The sequence below is a fragment of the Pipistrellus hanaki genome, assembly GCF_964339955.1.
Source record: "Pipistrellus hanaki genome assembly, chromosome: 3".
NCBI lineage: Eukaryota > Metazoa > Chordata > Mammalia > Chiroptera > Vespertilionidae > Pipistrellus > Pipistrellus hanaki.
This window is the reverse complement of record NC_140505.1, coordinates 42,366,636-42,388,850: the sequence shown is the minus strand read 5'-3', so window position 1 is coordinate 42,388,850 and position 22,215 is coordinate 42,366,636. Positions and strand designations below refer to the sequence as shown.

General features: G+C 37.4%; 1 protein-coding gene across 3 annotated transcripts in view; it reads left to right on the top strand.

Annotated features, from left to right (window-relative positions):
* Nucleotides 1-22,215, top strand: part of GPC5 (glypican 5) — a 1,228,272-nt gene that overhangs the window by 242,704 nt on the left and 963,353 nt on the right. For all 3 annotated transcript variants that reach the window (XM_084876722.1, XM_084876723.1, XM_084876724.1), the window contains exon 3: nt 16,802-17,496. In XM_084876722.1, coding sequence (XP_084732848.1) covers nt 16,802-17,496 — 695 coding nt within the window. The remainder of the gene's footprint in view (nt 1-16,801; nt 17,497-22,215) is intronic.

Below are 22,215 nucleotides of genomic sequence, written 5' to 3'. Positions count from 1 at the left end.
TTCAAGATGAAAAAGATAGACGAAAGGTAATGGGTGAAGGCTTGGAAGTGCCAGTTCTGAGCATCGATTGCATGTGTGTTGAAAGCAGAAGGGGCGCTGGGGGAGAAGTTGGGGGGAGAGAGAGGAGTGGCCAAGATGAGAGTGGAATAATAACTAGGCCTGACCCAAAAAGAACATGGTCTGTCTCACTCCGAAGTGTTTTGTCTTTTAAAGACACCAGGGCAAGGTTTTCCAATGCTTTTTAGAAATGCTGATTTCTGAACTCCATCTTGACCTACAGAATCTGAGTATCTTTATTAAATATTAACCTGAAGTAACTTTAGTGCATATTAGTGTTTAAGAAACTCTGCTATAGGGAACCTTTGACTATTTAAATGTTCATAGTGCTAGGTTACAGATGGTATTACAGACTAATATTCTGTAATATATATTGTATGTGCATTTAACAGTTTACTGACAAAATTAGTTTTCATATAGCTTGAAAGCTGCACAGTACCCTGGGTAGCTACTTAGAGTAGTATAACTAGATGGGTTTTATTTAGTGTGTACTAAAATTCCATTGGTCAAACTTTACCAAGTGTTATTTTTTTTTATATCCCTTCCCATATGCACAATCAATCCTGTCTGAATAATTTAATAATTCTGGAACATTATTACAGGCGTCATTTGTGCTTTGAGGATAACTAAAGATTTTTATTTTATTTTAACAATAATGAGGCTTTTCAAAATGGTGTGTGGAAAATTACATGGGATGGGAGAATGTGGTTTTATTGAGAATACCAAGATAGCTTTAAGTTTTATGCACATAATAGTTTTGAAAAGAAGCTGTTATTTGGTATGGCTAGCAAGTGAATTGGCTCTTAACCTTGTGAGATTTAGAAGAGGTAGATAGAGGGACCACTACTCTTTAATGCTGTTTATGGAATCAAGAACACCATCTATGTTTGTCTAAAACACTTCAATGTATATAGACAGGGACAGCTTGGATATATGGAAGGTGAATCTGAATTAAAATAGAAAATAAAAAAATGAAGTGCAATAATGACAAGTGTAGACTACAACACAAGGTGGGAATGGCTGTTGAAATAAATGATGCTAATGAATGCATTGGGGTTTGTACTGAAAAAGACATAAGAAGCATCATGGATAATATCCTATATAATAAAAGCTTAATATGCTAAGTGTCTGTTTGTCCGATCACCCGTTCAACCAATCAAAGTGTAATATGCTAATGATATACTAAGGCCATTCAACTGCTTGCTATGATGTGCAAGGACCACCAAGGGGCAGTCAACTGGTTGACTAGTTGCTGTGATGTGCACTGACCACCAGGGGGCAGATGCTCCAACTGATAGGTTAGCTTGCTGCTGGGGTCCAGCCAATCAGGACTGAGCGAGGTGGGCTGGACACGCAATGGAGCCCTCCTGCAGTCCCTTCCTAGCTGGCCAACCTCCTGTGACTCTCCCTTGCCCTAATCATGCACCAGTGGGATCCCTCAGCCTGGCCTGCACCCTCTCACAATCCAGGACCCCTAGGGGGATGTCAGAGAGCCAGTTTTGGCCCGTTCCCACAGGCCAGGCCAAGGGACCCCACTCTAGTTTTCACTGGACCTCTAGTTTTCAAAATAAAAGATAATATATTGGGATTCATAAATACAAGTGCAATACAGAGGAAATATGACTTGGTCCTTCTATTAAGCTCTACATTGACTAGTATTTTCCTAAATAATGGGTTCTACTTCTTAATGATTTTTGAATGCATAACTATACTTTCACACAGAAGCTAAGATCGATTTCCAATAAAACAAATTTAAAAAAATAAAAAGTTTCTAACTGTAGCTTTATGACATTTGATGTAATAACTACAAAACTACTATGTTTTAAGTGAATTAAACATGGCAATGAGGTATGAGAAAGGCTCTAGAATAATATTATATAAAATAATATTAATAGAAGCAAGCCTAAATAAAGTTCCTGAGCTGATTATGGGGCATTGGGAGATGAATTTTAGTACATTGATCAAATGATTTTGCATTCCTAATATACTGATATTTCAAAAGCTTTGACCTTGCTCTGCAAAATTGTAGCAATAAGCTTTTCCACTTTTATTTAAGAAATATTTTGGGGGGTATTTATTATATTTTCATAAAGAAAATCCATAGTATAAATAATAATTTTAAATTTAGATTTTTAAAACATATCTTTGGAAGCACAGTTTAAAAAAATAGACTTATAGAACTTTTATAAAGGACTGCCAACATTTCATAGCTTAATCACATAATCATTATATCCTATGCCTTCTGCTTTTACTATGTTACTATTGGAATATTTTTTGATAACATTTTTGAAAGCAAGAAAGGATATTGTAGTAAAACAGACTCTCTTCAGTCTGATTGATTTTGTGCTCTATAACCCATTTCATTTGTCAGAAAGTATTGCAATTTTTTCCTCCTGCTATTTGGAAAGAATGTAATAGTCTGAAAGATTGCCTACCTTCTAAAGGAGTTTCTCTCTTGTCAGGGCAGGAACAGTATATTTATTAAACTGCCTGTGATGTTGCAGTGAATACTTCCAATGCATTTCTTCCCTGTGTGCTGTCCTATAACCACAGGAAGTACTCAAACATGACATTGGGCAGTATGATCCAGCAGATCTGTAGGACCATGGCTAGCATGCTCTAAAATCAGGAGATTCTAGAATGTCATTAACCTCCCCTTTTTTAAGTTCCCTAATATTAGGATATAAGGTGGTTAGAACTCATCAGCATTTAATTTAGTATGAATTTGCATGATTACTATTTGTATATTGCTCAATTAAATTATTTTACTATCAAGCTAACACAAACAAACAAATATATTCTTAGCAGTATACTGTAGACAAATACTCCAGGAACCATGATATGAGATACTAAGATACACACTTTGTACTTCATTACTTGGTGAAAAATCCACCTAAAGTTTCTAAAAGAGGGTGTAAATTAAATACAATATATTTCTTAGACCAATAAATGTGGTCAATGACTTGCAGTGATTTGACACAATGAGATAAATAATAAAAAAAAATTTAGAGGGTACTAGAAGTTTTGCTTTTGTACAGCTATGGATTTTGTATTGCTAGCTTTAAACAGGAAAGATTGAGATTAGTATAATTATGTAGTCAGAGGAATTGGAAGTCCAGTTCATTCTAATTTAGAATGCCATGTGCTACATGATAAGATGGCTTTTTTTTTTTTGACACCTGTATATCCTTTTAGGCTGTTTGAAAACTGTGCAATGTAAATAAAATTGTGTTGATTTGTTCAGATCTATGGGGTTTTGACTTGCTTCTGGAGTGAACATTGTATTTAAGTAAATAGATAAAAGGCAGGATGACACTTTCAGAATGCTCATTATTGGAAAGAGGAAAGAAAGGACTGAGGAACCAGTAATTCAGGCTAGATGAAATAGATTTTTGGGCAATATATGGTAATAGGAAATATTTTTAAAAAGAAAGAATACTTATTATATTTAACTAGAAATAGTAAATAAACATTCTAGTACTGCCCTAGGCTATTTGGCTTAGTGGATAGGCATTGGCCTGTGAACCAAAGGGTCCCAGGTTCATTTCCAGTCAAGGGCATGTACCTCAGTTGCTGACTCCTTCCCAGTCTGTGGCCTCTGGTCAGAACCAATCACATTGATACTCTGTGTTTCCCTCTCCCACTCTCTCTAAAAATCAATGGGAAAATATCCTTAGTGAGGATTAAAAAAAAAAAGAAGTTCTAGGATCCTGAGTCTGAATGGTTAGAAGTCTGACCTTACTATCCTATCTAATAAATAATAAAGAGGGAAAATGCTAATTGACCCTCATGACGTCACAAAGATAATGGTGCCCACAGCCAATAAGGAACGAATATGCTAATTAAATGCCCACCCTCAAAGATGGTGGTGACCATAGCCAATAAGAAGGGAATATGCTAATTGACTGTCCCACCCTCAAAGATAGTGGCACCCACAGCCAATTAGGAGAGAATATTCTAATTGACTGCCATACCCTCAAAGATGGTGGTGCCCAGTCCCCTCAGCCACACAGCCACCCAGGGCTAGTCCAAAGTACAAGCAAGCTGCAGATGGCAGCTGCCCAGCTGCCTAGGGCTGCCTGAGGCTCAGGTAACCAGGGCCAGCTTAGGCTTGTGCTGTTGGCAGTGGCAGCAGCAGAGGTGTGATGGGGGTGTTGCCATCCCTGATTTTGGGTTGCCTCCTGCCCTGAAGGCTCCTGAACTGTGAGAGGGGGAAGGCTGGGCTGAGGAATCACTGCTCCAGTGCATGAATTTTCGTGCACCGGGCCTCTAGTATGAGATAAGAAACTCCAGAAAGAGTACAGAAGGTAATAGTAGGGAAAAAGAGATCCAGGTGGATGTTAAGCATTGAGAAATAGATCTCCAGGTAAGATGTTTTGCTGCAGCAACAATTCCCAAAGTGTAATCTGGGGTTCCTAAATTCTTTTCAGGTTGTATGAGAAATCAAAACAGTTTTCACAATACTAAGAGAGGATTTGCCTATTTCTCAGTATTGGCATTTTCATTGATAGTGCAAACACAGTGGTGAGCAAAACCAGTTGTAGCTTTAGCACAAATTAATTTAGTGGCACCAAACTGCACTTGTAGTCATTGTATTCTTTACATCTGTGTGGTGATATGAGAATACTTAAGGCACATCTTCCACATACTGAGTTATAATGGTTGTAATGATGTGAGGCACTGTGCAATTGTTTGAATTGTAGGCTAGATGAGCCACTTTATTTCTGGACATTTGTTTTCTCATAAAAATGATCGATAGAAAAACTATGATGATTTAGAGTTAGACATTTGGCAGACATTGTTTCAGAGTGGACCAAAATGAGCTTATTATCACTCCAAGAAAAAAAAAACTTACAGTGTTGGTTGTTTATGAACTTTCAAGAGAAAATTGGAAATTTAGGAAACATATAGCCACCTGAATAAACTTGCAATATTCCTAATAGTCACAGAAATAATGAAGTGTGTCAGCATTGAAAAGTCTGTATAATGCATGAACCAGGTTTTTCATAGTTATAAAACTATGCATGGGGTTCAGAATCATAAATAGTGAAATAGAACAATGAGACATTGCAACTAACCATTAAGAAAAATAATTTGTCAAGTTTTTGGTGTAATATCAAAGAATATTAACAATTATGTTAATGGCATATTTGTGTGAGTCTTGATTTTCTTCATATACCTTGACCATAAACTACATTGCAACAAATTAAACCCAGAAGCAGATATGAGAATCCAATTCTCTTTGATTAAAGCAGACATTAAAAATATTTGAAATATGAAAGACAATACCACTCTTTACACTAATATTTACTATTTTGAAAAAATATAATTATTTCTTACATAATTTGTAATTTATTCTAATGTAATTAACTTGTTTTGGTTATCTTTTGATGGACTAAATACATATTTTAAAATAATTATCAATTTCTATTTTTAAAATAATATATGTTGATAAATGTAACCCTGTAAGATGAAAGTTCTACAGGTTTGTCAGTAACTTTTAAGATGGTAAAGAATTTTTAGAAAAAAAGACTTCGGGAATTTCTGAGGAACATAAATTTCGGAGTCCTCAGCTTGGGAGTTTCATTTGATATTGTAAAACTGGTTTTATATTTTGAATAGGTGTAGTTTAAACCCTATTTTTTAAAATATAACTGCCTGCCTAAGCTTTAATTTCTAAGAGGCATCCGCTCCACAGACAGCTCTGTGGAACACATTGCGGGACACTTGACCAGAGAAAGATCTGGGCTGCTCCTTTGTTTTACAGATCTTGATTGACTTCAGTCCCTGGCATTTGGTTTGTTTTCTCTTTCCTTACTTTATACTCCCACCCCACGTTTTAAATTCACCAATATAGAGTGAAGCTGGAAACCCTAAGCCTGGACCCAATCAAAAGCAGAACCCTAGGCTTGCTTTTCTCTCTGCCTGGGATTTATTCCCCTGTGTGGCCCCAGGTCTGCCTCGTAATTCCCAGATCTTGTAAGTAACAACTGTACCTTTTCAAAGTCTCCTCCTGATGGTTATTGCTGAAGGGTGTCTTGCAACTCTAGTAAGAACCACAAGTGGTGTTCCAGCCACAACCCTGGTTATTGAGACCAGTACGAACAGTGGGGTACTATGGAACAAGAATTGCGACTTCAAAAATTCTGGCTTAGGACTTAGGAACAGAAAGGAAAAACAAAATTACCCATAATGGATATAAGCGAATCCATGGCACCAGATTTAGGGCCTAGAGAAACCAGGAGAGTGTGAGCCCCGAGAAGCCAATGCATCTGGTTAGGAAGAGGTTGGACCATCTTTCTAGAGATTAGAATGAATTTTCCAGTTAATAATTACAAATATTAGAAAATCCTTAGCTGTGTTGACTTCAAAACAACTTATGTAGGGCTATATCTTCCTTTATTCTTGCTATTTTAATAGTATTAGTTAATTTCCAAAAAACATAATTACAGTAGCTAAATTATGATGTCACATAATGGCTCAATGTACTAAATTAACGGTAAAAATCTTTCTATAATATTTTACTTAGGCACATAAATAAAGTTGTTTCATTTTGTTTTGTTTTTAAGTATATACCAAACAGACCATTTTCAACTAATTTAAATAGACTTTCAGCCTGTTTAAAAAGAGATAATAGCTCTAACTGGTTTTGCTCAGTGGGTAGAGCATCTGCCTTTGGACTGAAAGGTCCCAGGTTTGATTCCGGTCAAGGGCATGCACCTTGGTTGCGGGCACATGCACAGTAAGAGATGTGCAGGAGGCAGCTGATTGGTGTTTTTCTCTCATTGATGTTTCTAACTCTCTCTCTCCTCTCCCTTCCTCTCTGTAAAAAATCAATAAAATATATTTAAAAAAAAAAAGATAATATATGCTAATGGTAAAGAACCCAGAGTCTAGAGCCAGAGACCTTGGATTCACATCCAGGCTATGCCACTTTCTATGTAAACCTTGGGAAAATCACTTATATTTTCAGTGTTTCACTTGATCGACTTTATAATAATAACAATAGTAACAACAACTATTATTATTATTGTAAGGATAGCCACAGAATGTGTTGGAGAACCAAGGGAATTAATTTACTAAAAACACTTAATGAGACATCTAGTTCATGGCAAATACATAGCAGAAGTGAAGGGTAATTGTGATGATGATCTTTTAATGTATTGTGAGCATTTTTCACCTGTAGACTTTATGCAGGTATGGGGCATGTCCAAATTCATTTAATTCTCACAGCTACCTGATTAGCTAGGTACCGAGTTCTGCTTTTGCTTAATCCCTTCACTTTTTTCACCCAGCCCCCGAACCCCTTCTCATCTGACAGCTATCAGTTTGTTCTCCATATCTATGAGTCTATTTTGTTTGTTAGTTTACTTTGTTCATTAATTCCACATATAAGTGAAATCATATAGTACTTGTCTTTCTCTGACTGGATATTTCACTTGCCATGATACTCTCCAGATCTATCCATTCTGTTGCAAAATGTAAGATTTTTTTTTTTTTTTTTTTTTTTTTTTTTTTTTTTTTTTTTTAATGGCCGAGCAGTATTCAATTGTGGAAATATACCACAGCTTTTTTTTTATCCACTCATCTATTGGTGGGCACTTGGTTTGCTTCCATAGCTTGACTATTGTAAATAGAGTTGCAATGAACATAGCGGTGCATATATTTCTTTCAAATCAGTGTTTTGAGTTTATTCAGATAAGTTCCCAGAAGTAGAATTGCTGAGTCATAAGTCAGTTCTATTTTTAATTTTTTGAGATAACTCTACATTGCTCTCCACAGTGGCTGCACCTCTGCTTTCCCACCAACAGTGCAGGAGGTTTCCCCTTTTCCACATCCTCGCCAACACTTGTTTGTTGATTTATTGATGACGGCCATTTTGACAGGTGTGAGATGATATCTTCTTGTGATTTTAATTTACATTTCTCTGGCAATTCGTTACATTGAGCATCTCTTCATATGTCTACTGGCCATCTGTATGTCCTCTTTGGAGAAGTGTCTATTCAGGCCTTTTCCCCATTTTCAATTTGGAGTTTTTGCTTTTTGGTGTTGAGTTTTATAAATTCTTTATGAATTTTGGATATTTAAACCTTATCAGATGTATCATTGGTGAATATGTTGTCTATTCATTTTGTTGATGGTTTCCTTTGCTGTGCAAAAATTTTAGTTTGATGTTGTCCCATTTGTTTAGTTTTTCTTTTATTTCCCTTGCGTGAGAAGATCTATCAGAAAAAAAAAATATTGCTATGAAAAATGTCTATGATTTTTCTGCCTGTTTTCTTGTAGGATTTTTATGGTTTCAAGTTTAACATTGAAGTCTTTAATCCATTTTCAGTATGGTGTAAGAAGGTGGTCTGGTTAAATTTTTTTTGCTTGTATCTCTCCATTTTTCTCAACACCATTTACTGAACAGACTATCTTTATCCCATTGTACGTTTTTGCCTCCTTTGTCAAATATTGATTTATCATAAAGGTGTGGGTTTATTTCTGGGCTCTCTATTCTGTTCCATTGATATATTTTAAAGGTTATTAGGATATTTGATTTAAAATATTCACAATAATTCATGAAACAAACTACAGTGAGTTTTTTGGCAATGATATTATCTATACTAATAAAAAAGGTAATATGCTAATTAGACCAGGATGACCAGATATCTTCTGGACATCAGACTTTCTTCCGGACAGCCATGGGGTGACCACGCTGGCAGTGGACCAGTTAGGGGGCAACCAAGCCAGCAGAGGACCAGTTAGGGAGTGATCAGGCCAGCAAGCAGAGGCAGTTAGGGGCAATCAGGCAGGCAGGCAGGCAGGTAGGCAGAGTGGTTAGGGGCAATTAGGCAGGTGAGCAGTTAGGAGCCAGCAGTCCTAAATTGCAAGAGGATATACGACTGCTGGTTTAGGACATACTAAACTGGCAGTCGGACATCTTCTGAGGGGTTCTGGATTGGAGAGGGTGAAGGCAGGCCAGAGACCACCCCCGCCCCCCACACGAATTTTGTGCACCAGGCCTCTAGTCCTATATGATAAAAAGCTAATATGCAAATCAACCAAATGGTGGAACAGCATGTGCTATGATGCGCACTGACCACCAGGGGGCCGGCGATTAACACAGGAGCTGCCTCCTAGTGGTCAGCGTGCTCCCACCGGGGGCGCATCACTCAGCCAGTGCAGTGGTGGTGGCGGGAGCCTCTCCCACCTTTGTGACAGTGCTAAGGACCCCTCAGGAGATGTCCACCTGCTGGCATGGGGAGCGGGCCTGAGCCCGCAGGTGGATATCCCCCAAGGGGTCTCAGACTGCACGAGGGCACAGGCTGGGCTGAAGAACCCCCCCCCCCCCCCAGTGCACAAATGTCATGCACCATGCCTCTAGTGCCTCTAGTATTACATAAACACTTAATTTCAAATTTTTTATAAAATTATAACCTGATTTTCAGAACATAAATGGTTATAAAGTGATATTAGAAATAAATGTGAAGTGACATGATAGCCAAAATAATGGGGAGGGAAATGAGGGAGGAGAAAAGTTGAGAAAGCATTTTTCCATGTAGTGCTTTTCCTAGGAGACCAGATTAATTACCAGTATGTTAATTTTTGGTGGTGTAGATTAATATTTCACTCACTATATTTTGTATAGATGACTAATTTCTGAAGAATGATATTATAAATCATACTGCATAACATTAAAAATATGTCATTAAATTAATATTCCAGAAAACATTTATTATACATTTTACTTTATGAAAAAATTGAGTAAATATGCAAATATTGTAGAGTTGAATTCACTATAAACACTTCTTGACTGGAGAAATAGATAACTGCTGCTTTTATTTAAATATGCATATTTTCAGAGTAGCTATAATGGTCTTCTGATAATTACAAGAATTAGTAAATGTGACTATTAAAATGATTAAAAAGTATTTTTATTTAAAGCAAAGCAGAAGAATTAGAGCTCATTGTAATGTATATGTGATTAACACTAGTTGAGAAATTACTCTTAAAATTACCTACAAATCTTGTCATCTGTCTGTAATTCAATTCAGAAAGATGTATAATCTCAGGCACACACTAGCTCTAAATTAGCAGTTTAGTAATGAAATATCTGTTGTAGTAACACAATCTGTGACTTGAGAATTGTAATGCACAAAAATGTAAATTTACTCTGAACATTTCCAACCCAGATACACATTGTAAAACCATCTGATTATCCATGGTTGATATAATTTAATCTTTCTCCATCTATTTTATTGCTATATTTGATGATATCTGTGGTCTTGGATTGAAACACACTTTAAATTTTGTATCTTAAAATGTTCATATATCAAAAATAATAAAAATGTAAAAAGGTTCATAAAATATCTGTTCCTGTAAGGCTGGTTAGGTTATTACAATAGTTATTTCATGATCATTACTTTTTGAAGTCAACTTTATCTTTAAAGCAATAAAAGCCCTATAAATATTAAATTTCTCCCCATTGCAAAAAGATACCTGTATATTAATCTTCACTGATTTAGCAATTTGTCAAGTTTAATTTTAAATCCCTATCATCTGATTTTATCTCCACTAGTTATATTTAAGCTTACATCCTTGATTTAAGTTTTAATAATCATTGGTACATATAATAAAATGTCTCTGCAGGGAGTGTGTGCTGGAAAAGGTTGAGATAAAACTTCTTGTTATAGGTGTTTTATTATTAAAATTTTTCAGAAAGTTAATGATGAAATTGAAGTAGATGCAGATAAACTTTATACATTCCAACATTATTTCTTATTTTATGAGATAAGACATAATTTGATTTTCTCATAAAGCTGGAAGAAATTAAGTTTTTATTCCATCAGTAATTAGATTATAGTTTTTATTCAATCTACCTCTCTCAGGAATTAAAAGGAAAGTTGGGGTTTTGGCCTTGATAAACTTGATCTGATAACACTGGAAAGAAGAACTTATTGAAATTCTCAGTGAAAAACAACAAAAAAGATACATTTTTTTCTAATCTATTGCTAAAATTCCTTAAGTAAGCTTAACAAATGTTTATTTATTTTCAAGATATATTACACTATTTAGTATATGAATAGAAAGATATTACTTAGATGGCTTGAGTGAGTTGCATTTTTTATTTATTAAAACTTTGTAATGAAAGGAACTGTTTAGTCTCCTTAATATTTAAGTAGATGTGATGAATTATTCAGCACTTAACCTACCTTGGATTTGTAAACTCTGATTATGTGAATTATTCTTTTGCATTGCAGCAAAATATTTTGCTCATTTGATAATTCTTAAAATTCTCATTAAAATAAAATATTAATTTCATAAAATGGAAACACTCAACTCTATGGTAAACATAGGAGAAGGACATTGTGATAGTTTTGCAAATTCAGAGTTGATACAACAATATTTGTAAATTAAACTTCTGATTTTACCAATATTTATAAAAATTATTAACAAGATAATTCAATAGATTGGCTTCTAGATTGTTTAGTTTCTGATATGTGAGTTTTATATATTAAAATTTTATGAACCTAGAAGGACCAAAACTTCACAAATGTTTATTTCTACACATTAGAAAGTAAAATGTATCTAGAAAAAGTGTTTATAGTTTTTCTTATTGATTGGATTTAAGAAACATTTATGACCACAAATACATATAAGTAAAAAATGCACACCTCACATGTTTAGGTAACTCAATAACTAGAAAGTGTCAATATCAGGTTTAATAAATATTAAAAGGAAAAATAACATATTGTGATGAATTAATAGAATAGTGAAAACCAATTGCAGAACAGTGTATTTTTAAAACCCAATGTGTGTTTAGCTATTCAGGATAGAATCAGAATATTGATGTTTGAGAACATAAAATGTTTCATTTAAAGGGTAATACAATTAATACATGATAATTAAAATTTTAATACATATGATATTAGAAAACATTTTTAAAATATATTTTATTGATTTTTTACAGAGAGAAAGGAAGAGGGATAGAGAATTAGAAACATCGATGAGAGATAAACATCAATTAGCTGCCTCCTGCACACCCTCCACTAGGAATGTGCCCGCAACCAAGGTACATGTCCTTGACCGGAATCGAACCTGGGACCCTTCAGTCTGCAGGCCGACTCTCTATCCACTGAGCCAAACCAGCCAGAGCAGGAAACATTTATGTTTCCTAAATTTTTTCTTTGTTTTTATTTTTATTTTGTTAAAGATATAATAACAATAAACTAGAGAAAAACTAGTGTGAAATGAAATAAAATCAGCATTGTAGAATTTTTTTTAGAAATTTATTTTTTAATTATGAACTAAAAGATAATCAATTTCAATTTTTGTCTTTAGTGCAGGACAGCCTTCAGCCCTCAAAAGAACTAATGATTTTTGGAATTACTATACTCATTTTTTATATATATTTTTATTGATTTTTTTAGAGAGGAAGGGAGAGGGATAGAGTTAAAAACATCAGTGAGAGAGAAACATCAATTAGTTGCCTCCTGCACATCCCCCCTACTGGATATGTGCCTGCAATCAAGGTACATGCCCTTGAGCCGAATCAAACCTGGGACCCTTCAGTCCACAGGCCGACGCTCTATCCACTGAACCAAACCAGTTAGAACTATACTCCTTTTTATAATGGATCCAATTAAATATTAAATGTATTCTCTTCAACATTGCTTTTATAAAATAAATTAATTTGCAAACATATTAGTTATTGCAATGGAAAAGATGAATTCCCTATATTCCTGAATAAATTATAAATTAATGGGAGTGGAATTTATAAAGAAATACTTTAATTTTTACTTTAAAAAATGTGTTTCAGCATTATTTAAGATTGGCAGAAGTCAGATGGAACCTTTGTCTTATTGCTTGGGTAGCATGCAACCTTTATTGCACTGAGAAACATGGCAGGCATTAATCACACACCTACAGCATGCACCTTAGCAAACTTGGTGGGAAGCATGTAGGAATGTTTGTGATATGTGGGTATTTTTTAACCTAGTCTTATTTTATCTTACAAAAGAAAATTTGCAACCTATCTTATACTAGTTCATAGTCTCATCAAATATGAGAAAAACAACCCTATGTTATTGGTAATAAATAAATTTAACAGTTTTATTTTAGTTCCAACCACAGAGGTTTAATTTGCTTTTCACACTCATTCTCATGGTTCCATGAAAGCTTTAGTAGCAGCCGAGGTTGCAACTGCGGGGTCAGACTATCACGGTGGAATGCTTGTCGAACCACTGTATAAAAGCAAAGAGAACATTTTATAGATATATGCAAGTGCGCAGTGTTTCAAAAATTGGCCAACTCTGGATTCTTAGGATATATTCTCAGAAGTGGGATCACTTGGTCAAATAGCAGTTCCATCTTTAGTTTTTTGAGGAAACTCTTCCATAGTGGCTTCATTCCCACCAGCAGTGACCGAAGGTTTCTTTTTCTTAACATCTTCACTAGCACTTTTTGTTTGTTGATTTATGGACGATAGCCTTTCTGGCAAGTATGAGGTGATACCTCATTGTCATTTTAATTTGCATCTCTCTGATGATTAGTGACTTTGAGAATTTCTTTCATTTGTCTCTAGGCCTTCTGCACATCCTCTTTAGAGAAGTGTCCATTCAGGTCCTTGGCCCATTTTTAAGTGGATTGTTTGTCTTCATTTTGTTGAGTTCTATGAGTTCTTTATGTATTTTGGAAATTAACCTTTTATCAGATGTTTCATTGGCAAATATGTACTCCCATTCAGTAGGATGTTTTTTTATTTTGTTGATGGTTTTTTTTTGCTGTGCCAAAGCATTTTATTTTGATGCAATCCCATTTGTGGCCAAGTCAAAATAATTCCACGCTCTTGACCTTTTGATTGTTTGTTAAATATAGATTCCTGGTCCAAGACAGGCCTACTGAGTTAGAATCCACAGTGCAGAGACCTGGCAATTGGTATTTTCCCCAGGCAGTCCAGATGGTCAGGCCAGTTGGGAAAACCTGGTGTTAATTCTCTCACTTGGCAGAGCAGCTAATCTCAGTTGAAGCCTTCAGTTATGATCTTATTTTCATCCTTTTACAATTTAATTGAGATTGAGAATCAGTATATACTATAGTGGGCCCTGGAGATGCACATGTATTGTATGAGCCTTGCCTGGTTAACAATCTGGAGGGTTTTTTTTAATTATTTAATTTTAATTAATTTCTATTATTTAATTTTAACAGAGTTGCAACAGCCTTTAAAACATGTTGCCTTTGATTGCAACAGGTAAAATCTCTCTCTTAGTCCCAGCTTCTGCAATGGGATATCATAAACCGAGTGGTTTTATAAACAAGACAAGTTTATATCTTAGAATTCTGGAGGGTGGGAAGTCCAAGATCAAGGTGGTGATAAATTCATTACCTGGTGAGAGTACCCTTTCTGGTTCACACACAGGTGTTTTTTCTTTGTGTCCTTGTCTGGCATAAAGGGCAAGGGAGTGCCCTGAGACCTCTCTTATAAGGGCGCTAATCCCATTCCTGAGGGCTCCACCTAATCACCTTCTGAAGGACCCACTTCCAATTACTGTCACATTGGAGATTAGGTTTTGACATATGTATTTTAAGGGGAACACAATAGCATGCACCTTGATATATCACACTGAAGCCTGGAACCCAACCTGAGTCAGTCCCAGAACAGAATCAGGGTACATGATATTGTATTCTTTCTGTCTGTTCTTTTCATGAAAGTGGGTAGCTTTTTTTTTTTAGGATACTATGGCAAATTCATGACACAATTCTATTTTACCAGCCCTTCCTGCACCTCTGCTTTTACCATTTTCCATCTCTCTTTTTTTTATTTAATATATTTTATTGATTTTTTACAGAGAGGAAGAGAGAGGGATAGAGAGTTAGAAATATCAATGAGAGAGAATCATCAAACAGCTGCCTCTTGCACACCCCCTACTGGGGATGCGCCCGCAACCAACGTACACGCCCTTGTCCGGAATCGAACCCGGGACCTTTCAGTCCACAGGCCGATGCTCTATCCACTGAGCCAAACCAGTCCCGGCCCATTTTCCATCTCTTTTTAATATTCTACAAGCCCGGTGCACAAAATTTGTGCACAGGGGAGGGGATGTCCCTCAGGCCAGCCTTCACCCTCTACACTGTGGGACCCCTTGAGGGATATTCAACTGCCCATTTAGGGGATCGGGCATAAGTGGGCAGTCGGACATCCCTCTCACAATCAAGGCCTGCTAGCTCCCAACTACTCACCTGCTTGCCTGCCTGACTGCCTTATTGCCCCTAACTGCTTCTGCTTCTGCTTGCCTGCCCAATCACCCCCTAACCACTCCCTTGCCACCCTGATTGATGCCTAACTACTTATTCCCCTGCTGGCCTGGTCTCCCCCAACTACACCTCCCCTGCCCTGGCATCCTGGTTGCCTCTAACCGCCACCCCTCCCCCCCATGCTGGCCTAGTTGCTCTCACTGCTCTTCCTGTCAGCCTAATTGCCCCCAATTGCACCTCCCCTGCCATTCTGGTCACCCCCAATTGCCCCCTCTTCCAGCCTGGTGGCCCTAACTGCCCCCAATGGCCTAGTCACCCCCAACTGCCCCCTGATGCCAGCCTGGTCGCTCCTCATGGCACCCCAGCCAGCCTGGTTGCCCCATGCAGCCTGCTTGTTCAGTTGTTTGGTCATCCCTCACTAACCCCTCTGCCAACCTGGTGGTAGGCAGCCATTTTGCGTATCACCTCTTTATCATATAGGATTCAATGGTTGGGTTTCAGTATTATTGTGTGGTCTTTTACGACCTAATAAAAATTAACTGAGATTGGAGTTATGGGAGATAATTTTATTGATGAATTTTAAAATTAATTATATATTGATATGTATCATATTTGAGATAATTATAAAATGTAATTACCAGTATACACAAGGTGATGGACTGCTATCTAAAGCTATCATTTTGAAGTATAACATCTACTTGCTGATTACTACAACCTCCCTTAATTTGTGGATGAATTATCCTCTCTTCTTTCTACAGCAAAATTTATTTGAAATCATTGGTTACTTAGTAATAAAATAAAATGTCCCACAATAAAGTCCTTGAAGATAAGATGATCAAAAACAACAGAAGATAGTGGAGAAGGTGGTCATGCAATTATTTATTTTCACCAATTAATACTGCCCATGACCTTTCCACTGTGTAAATAAGGTTTGACAGTGTAGGGGGTTCATTATAAAGTCCTTTATTTTCTTTTTAATTTGAACATGCTGAGAGGTCCAAGGGTTTTAGGCTTTCCTTGGGGAACTTAGCCTCTCTTTGGAGTAACTGGTGCACAATCTACTAGTTTTCATTCTGAGGAAAAAAAAATACAGTACGAGTTGAATCAATTATTTAATATCGCCATATTTGATAAACAATGAACTCATGATAAAAAATTATTTTCTCAGTGGCACTGTTTTCCTATCATTGTTAGATTATGAATGACTAAGACATAAACTAAGAAAATACCATACATGTAAATTCTTTTTTATTTCTATTCTTTTTAAAATGTGTTTGATTCTAGAAAATACATTTCTGTAAAATAAATGTGCTGTGAGCCAGGCTCACTGTTGACCAGACATCATCTTTTGGAAACCAAATTGGGTGTGTAGGTTGAGCATCCTCATTTAGATCTTTAGGTTAGTTTCAATGCATGAAGCTCATTTACTGTTTGGAGCAGATGGACGAAGAGTTATAACATGAATACTAAGCTTCTCCATCCTTTGCCTCTGCTTTTGTTACAGAAACCCTTGAAACTCTCATCAGACAAGCAGAAAATTACACCAGCATACTTTTCTGCAACAGCTATAGGAACATGGCCTTGGAGGCTGCTGCTTCCGTGCAGGAGTTCTTCACCGACGTGGGGCTCTATTTATTCGGTGCGGATGCTAATCCCGAAGAATTTGTGAACAGATTCTTTGACAGTCTTTTCCCCCTAGTCTACAATCATCTCATTAACCCTGCTGTGACGGACAGTTCCCTGGAGTACTCGGAATGCATCCGGATGGCTCGCCGGGACATTCGTCCATTTGGTACTATCCCCCAAAGAGTGATGGGGCAGATGGGGAGGTCGCTGCTGCCGAGCCGCACGTTTCTGCAGGCGCTGAATCTGGGCATTGAAGTCATCAATACCACAGACCATCTGCTCTTCTCCAGGGAGTGTGGCCGGGCCTTCCTGAGGATGCAGTACTGCCCTCACTGCCAGGGCTTGACCCTCAGTAAACCGTGCATGGGGTACTGCCTCAACGTTGTGAGAGGCTGCTTGGCACACATGGCGGAGCTGAACCCACACTGGCATGCGTACATCCGGTCCTTGGAAGAGCTATCAGATGCCATGCATGGGACATATGACATTGAACACGTGCTCCTGAACTTCCACTTGCTTGTGAATGATGCTGTGATGCAGGCCCACCTGGGCAGACAAAAATTATCGGAAGAGGTAGGCAGCCACTCCCAATTAACTGTCTGATTTTTTTTTAGAATTCAGAGATTAGCCAAATACATAAAGTCTGTGGATTTTAAGCAAATCAGTATGTACTTTAAAATCATGGCAGCTTCACACGATTCACGTTTTTCTTTCCCTCTTCTGAGGCTAGCCCTGAGCAAACCTTGGTGAAGGAGGTTACTTTAGTCTCGCAAAAGATTACAATCATCATTGTGCTTGTGTTTTATAAGTAAGTTTTAAACAAAACTCTTGTCATATGAAACTCCATGATGGATTTACAAAGAGCATTCTTTTTCTTTTAAGTAAATAGTTTGATTTCATATCATAAGCAGTCCTGTGACTATCCTGATAAAAATCAATGATTACCAAAACAGTTGTAGATCCTTTTCCAAATGAAACAACTGAGATTCCCTTTTTAACTTATGGTGACAGAAGAAGGAGAAACTGACTTTAAATTCCTTGAAAATTGACTCATTAATATTTATTTCTGCCAACTCTAGTGATTTATAAGCTATTTATCAAGCTTTGATAGCTAGTCACACATCAATGAATTTAACAAATTCAAAATAAATTACTGGAAAGCCAGCAAATAATGACTTTCTCACATTCCCAAAGCAATCTCTGAGATCTAGTACTTCCAAGTCTAATCTCAGTAAATACATATTTCCACTTTAAGAAATCCGTAGAGGTACCTGATATATTTCGGTCGGATGAATTTCAACTAGAAAAATGTTCTCAATTTCCTGAGAAAATCAGAAGTATCTTCTGTTTAAACCATTAGAAAAACACATGCCTGATGATAACCAAATCCTTCATCATTTTTGGAAATTTGCCTCCTGCAAATGTGAATCATGAGGAGGGGCAGGAAATTTTATTTGGCTTTTTGATAACCTCTCTTGAGGATGAAATGATTGGCAGTGTTCAGGGCCAAATTGAGACCCATGAACCTCATGAGATATGTCTAAATTTTACAAGGGACACATTAAATAACAAGCTTGCATTGTTTTTTAATAAATATTTTGTAAAAAAATTGAAAACATTACATGATTAATTTGTGATTCCGTCTTGCTGAGAAATAACTGTAATATTAATTGCTTGACAATAATTACTGATAATCAATCATAATTCTTTCTGCCTAATTTTCTATGAAAGGGAATTTATTAAATATCTATGAAAATCTGAAGGCCTATAAAGGGGAATCTGGACCAAGATCTCTCAGAACAGTGACCCATAGGATTTGTGGACAACTCTCATTGGGAGTTCATCTTTACGGTGAATGACTATCTGCACCCTAACTTGCCATGTGTGGTACTCTAGAATGTAATCCTTTGGAGATGGGGAATTAGTCTTAGCCATCTTGGAATTCAGTTATATATGAAAGCAATTATTCTGCTTCTTGGCTTTATATCTTCTATCTAGACTATTCACTTCTATTTTATTCAATTATTTGATATATGCTTTCTTTGTAAGATCACTAATTGAACCACATAGCTCTGTCTTGCTCTCATGGGAGGCCTGATGATTTGGGATGGAGTCAGTCAGATTGGAGGGATCATGGAGGTTGATGGATTTACAAAGAGCATTCGTGGAGGATAATGGAGGTTGACAAACAGTGGACCCTGGGCCTGGATCTTTTCATTCCCTCACCATCGCAGGGAATGTTCTTCTACTCTCAGTCTGGTGTCTAGAGGACACCTGGTTGTGGCTCAGGTCTGTGCCAAATACACTCTTTTTGAACACAAGGAATGGGAGGAGTTTGTAAATTGATATTTAATTTATTTGCATCAATTCAGTGGTCTCTATTTCTGACACATTCAATTGTCCAGTTCTGTATTTCCACAATCCATGTTGTTTTCCCCAGGAATAGCAACCCAATGGCTCATTTATAGCAGGTGTTCGCCTACAGGTTTGACCTGACTAGTGCTAAGAACTCACTCTTCAGGCAGGATTCTGATTTTTTTCTCTCTTTAGTACTTTTTCCCACCCTTATCTTTCATTTTTAAGATTCATATGAAAGCAGACTTAAGCTTCTCTGAAGACTAGAATTGTCCTCCATAGCCTGTCAATGCTGTCTGAAGTAGTTCTCCATGTTTCTGATGGTTTTTGAAGGCTATTTTGGTTGCTACTTGATGTTGAATTTGTTGGATAAGTCTCCTAAGATGTTAATCTTGCATGTAATGTCAGCAATTGACTAAACTTTTATATAGTTAGAATTTTTTTTCTTTTTCAAGCTTTCTATAGGTCCAGTTAATAAACTATAGCATTCCAGTTTTTTATTCAAGGTCTTCACTTTGACTTATAGTAAGTTCTCAAGTTTGGCTTCAGTACAGTTGATTTCAGGTCTCTAAATTGTCTTTAGAAAATGGCAAAACTTCTCAACAAGTTGATGTTTTTTAAAAATATATATTTTTATTGATTTTTATAGAGAGGAAGAGAGAGTGAAATGATGAGAGAGAAACATAGATTGGCTGCCTTCTGAGTGCTCTCCACTGGGGATCGAGTCCACATGCAGGCATGTGTCCTACCTGGGAATTGAATTATGACCTCCTGGTTCATGGGCCAATTCTCAAATACTGATCCATACTGGCAGGGCATCATTTGAAAGCCCCCAACACTGCTACTGATCCTCACCTAAGGATGTTTTTTTCTTATTGATTTTTAGAGAGAGTGTAAGGGGCACTGAGAAAGACAGAGACAGAGGGAGGAAAGGAGAGAGAGAGAGAGAGAGAGAGAGAGAGAGAGAGAGAGAGAGAGAGAGAGAGAAAGAGAGAGAGAGAGAGAGAGAGAGAGAGAGAGATTTGAGAGGGGCATATTGATTGGTTGCCTCCCTGCCTCCTGCTTCCCACATGGGCCTGGACTGGGCCAGGGATTGAACCTGCAACCCAGGTATTTGTCCTTGACCAGGATCTAACCAGAGTTTCTTCAGTTCACAGGCCAACACTCTAACCACTGAGCAGGGCTGGCCAGGGTTGATCCTCTTTTTCTTCAATAACCTTTTCATTTTGTGGCCTTGGAGACCTAATCCAACCCACATTTTATCCTTTGACTATGCTCACAAGGCCAGCATGGACCAGAAGGGTTGACATTAACTCTTTAGCAGCTACCCTTTGAAATAGATAGAACCTCCAACTTTTTTTTGTTTTGTTATTAAGATGTTACATATGTGTCCTTATCTCTCCATTGCCCCACCACTATCCTCACAGAGGCTCTCACCCCCCTGGTGTCTGTGTCTGTTCTTTAAGCTTATATGCATGCATACAAGTCCTTTGGTTGATCTCTTCCCCTTCCCCTTCCCCTCCCCAGCCTTTCGTCTGATGGTCTGATCGATGCTTCTCTGTTTCTGGAACTGTTTTGTTCATCAGTTTATTTTGTTCATTATATTCCACAAATGAGTGAGATCATGTGATTTTATCTTTCTCTGACTGGCTTATTTTGCAGAACCTCCAACTTTTAAAAATGGAGGCTTGCTCATTTCTTATTTCGTTTTCAGCTACTCTCTGTGTTTATTTGGAGACTAGAATAAGCAGATGAGGCACTGCTGCAATTGGTGCTGCAATTGCTGCAAAATTACCCAAGGGAAATGTAAATCATGGTAGAAATAGAAATACAGGAAGGGTGCATGGTAGGATTGGGAAAGGTCAGTATTGATATATGGACTAAACTCTTCAGTGACCTTTGAGCTCTTTTTCTCTGTACCCTATGGGTAGTCTGATTTGAAGAAGAAGATACCACCTCATTCCATCAACCAACAATAGGTGCTTGATGCTGGATATCACAGTTAGAGAAGGAGCTTCATATTTCAAGGTGACCTCCAGAATTTTAAATTAAATTTAATGTTTCAATTACAGTTTACATTGAATATTATTTTTAGTGCTTTCAAGTGTACTGCATAGTGTTTAGATAATTATACATGTTACGAAGTAATTCCTCTCATATTTCAAGTACCCACCTGGCACTATATACATAGTTATTGTAATATTAGAGGCCTGATGTATGAAGATTCGTGCAAGAATGGGCCTTCCTTACCCAGGGTGCCAGAGCCACCTTTCTACTTTCCCACACTGCCTAGAGGCCCAGAGCAGCTGGGGCAGTGTAGAATGCCTGCATCTCACCCTGTCCCTGGCTGCTCTGTGTCTGCATATGCAAATTAACCCATCAACTTTGTTGGGTTAATTTGTATACTCACTCCTGATAAGCTGGAGGGCATCACAAAGGTATGGTCAATTTGTATCTCATTATCTTATTAGTGTAGATTACTAGAGACCCAGTGCACAATTGAAATAGCATGAGGAGGTGCCCTGCCTCCTGTTGTGCAAGGAGGCACCCTGTGAGGAGCCAGGACCGCGCCTGACACGCACAGTGCCGGCCACCATGGGAGTCAGGCTGGATGGGTGCCACGGGAGTCCAGTCCAGTGCCACGTGGTGCCGGGACCCAAGCCTGACCCACAGTGTCCTCTGGCTCCCCTGCCTGTGTGTGCTCTGGGGCTGTCTGGCCTGAGCCACCATGCCAGCTCAGGAAGGCCTCCCAACTTCTGTTTCATCTCTGCTTTGAGCCTCACCTGTGTGTGCAATCTCCTCCTCTCTGGTCATGACCCACTACAGAGACCTGGCCTAATTTGAATATTACTTCTTTATAATATAGATTGACTATTTTCCCTATGATATACTTTATATCTCTATTTATTTTGTAACTAACAATTTGTACTTGTACTT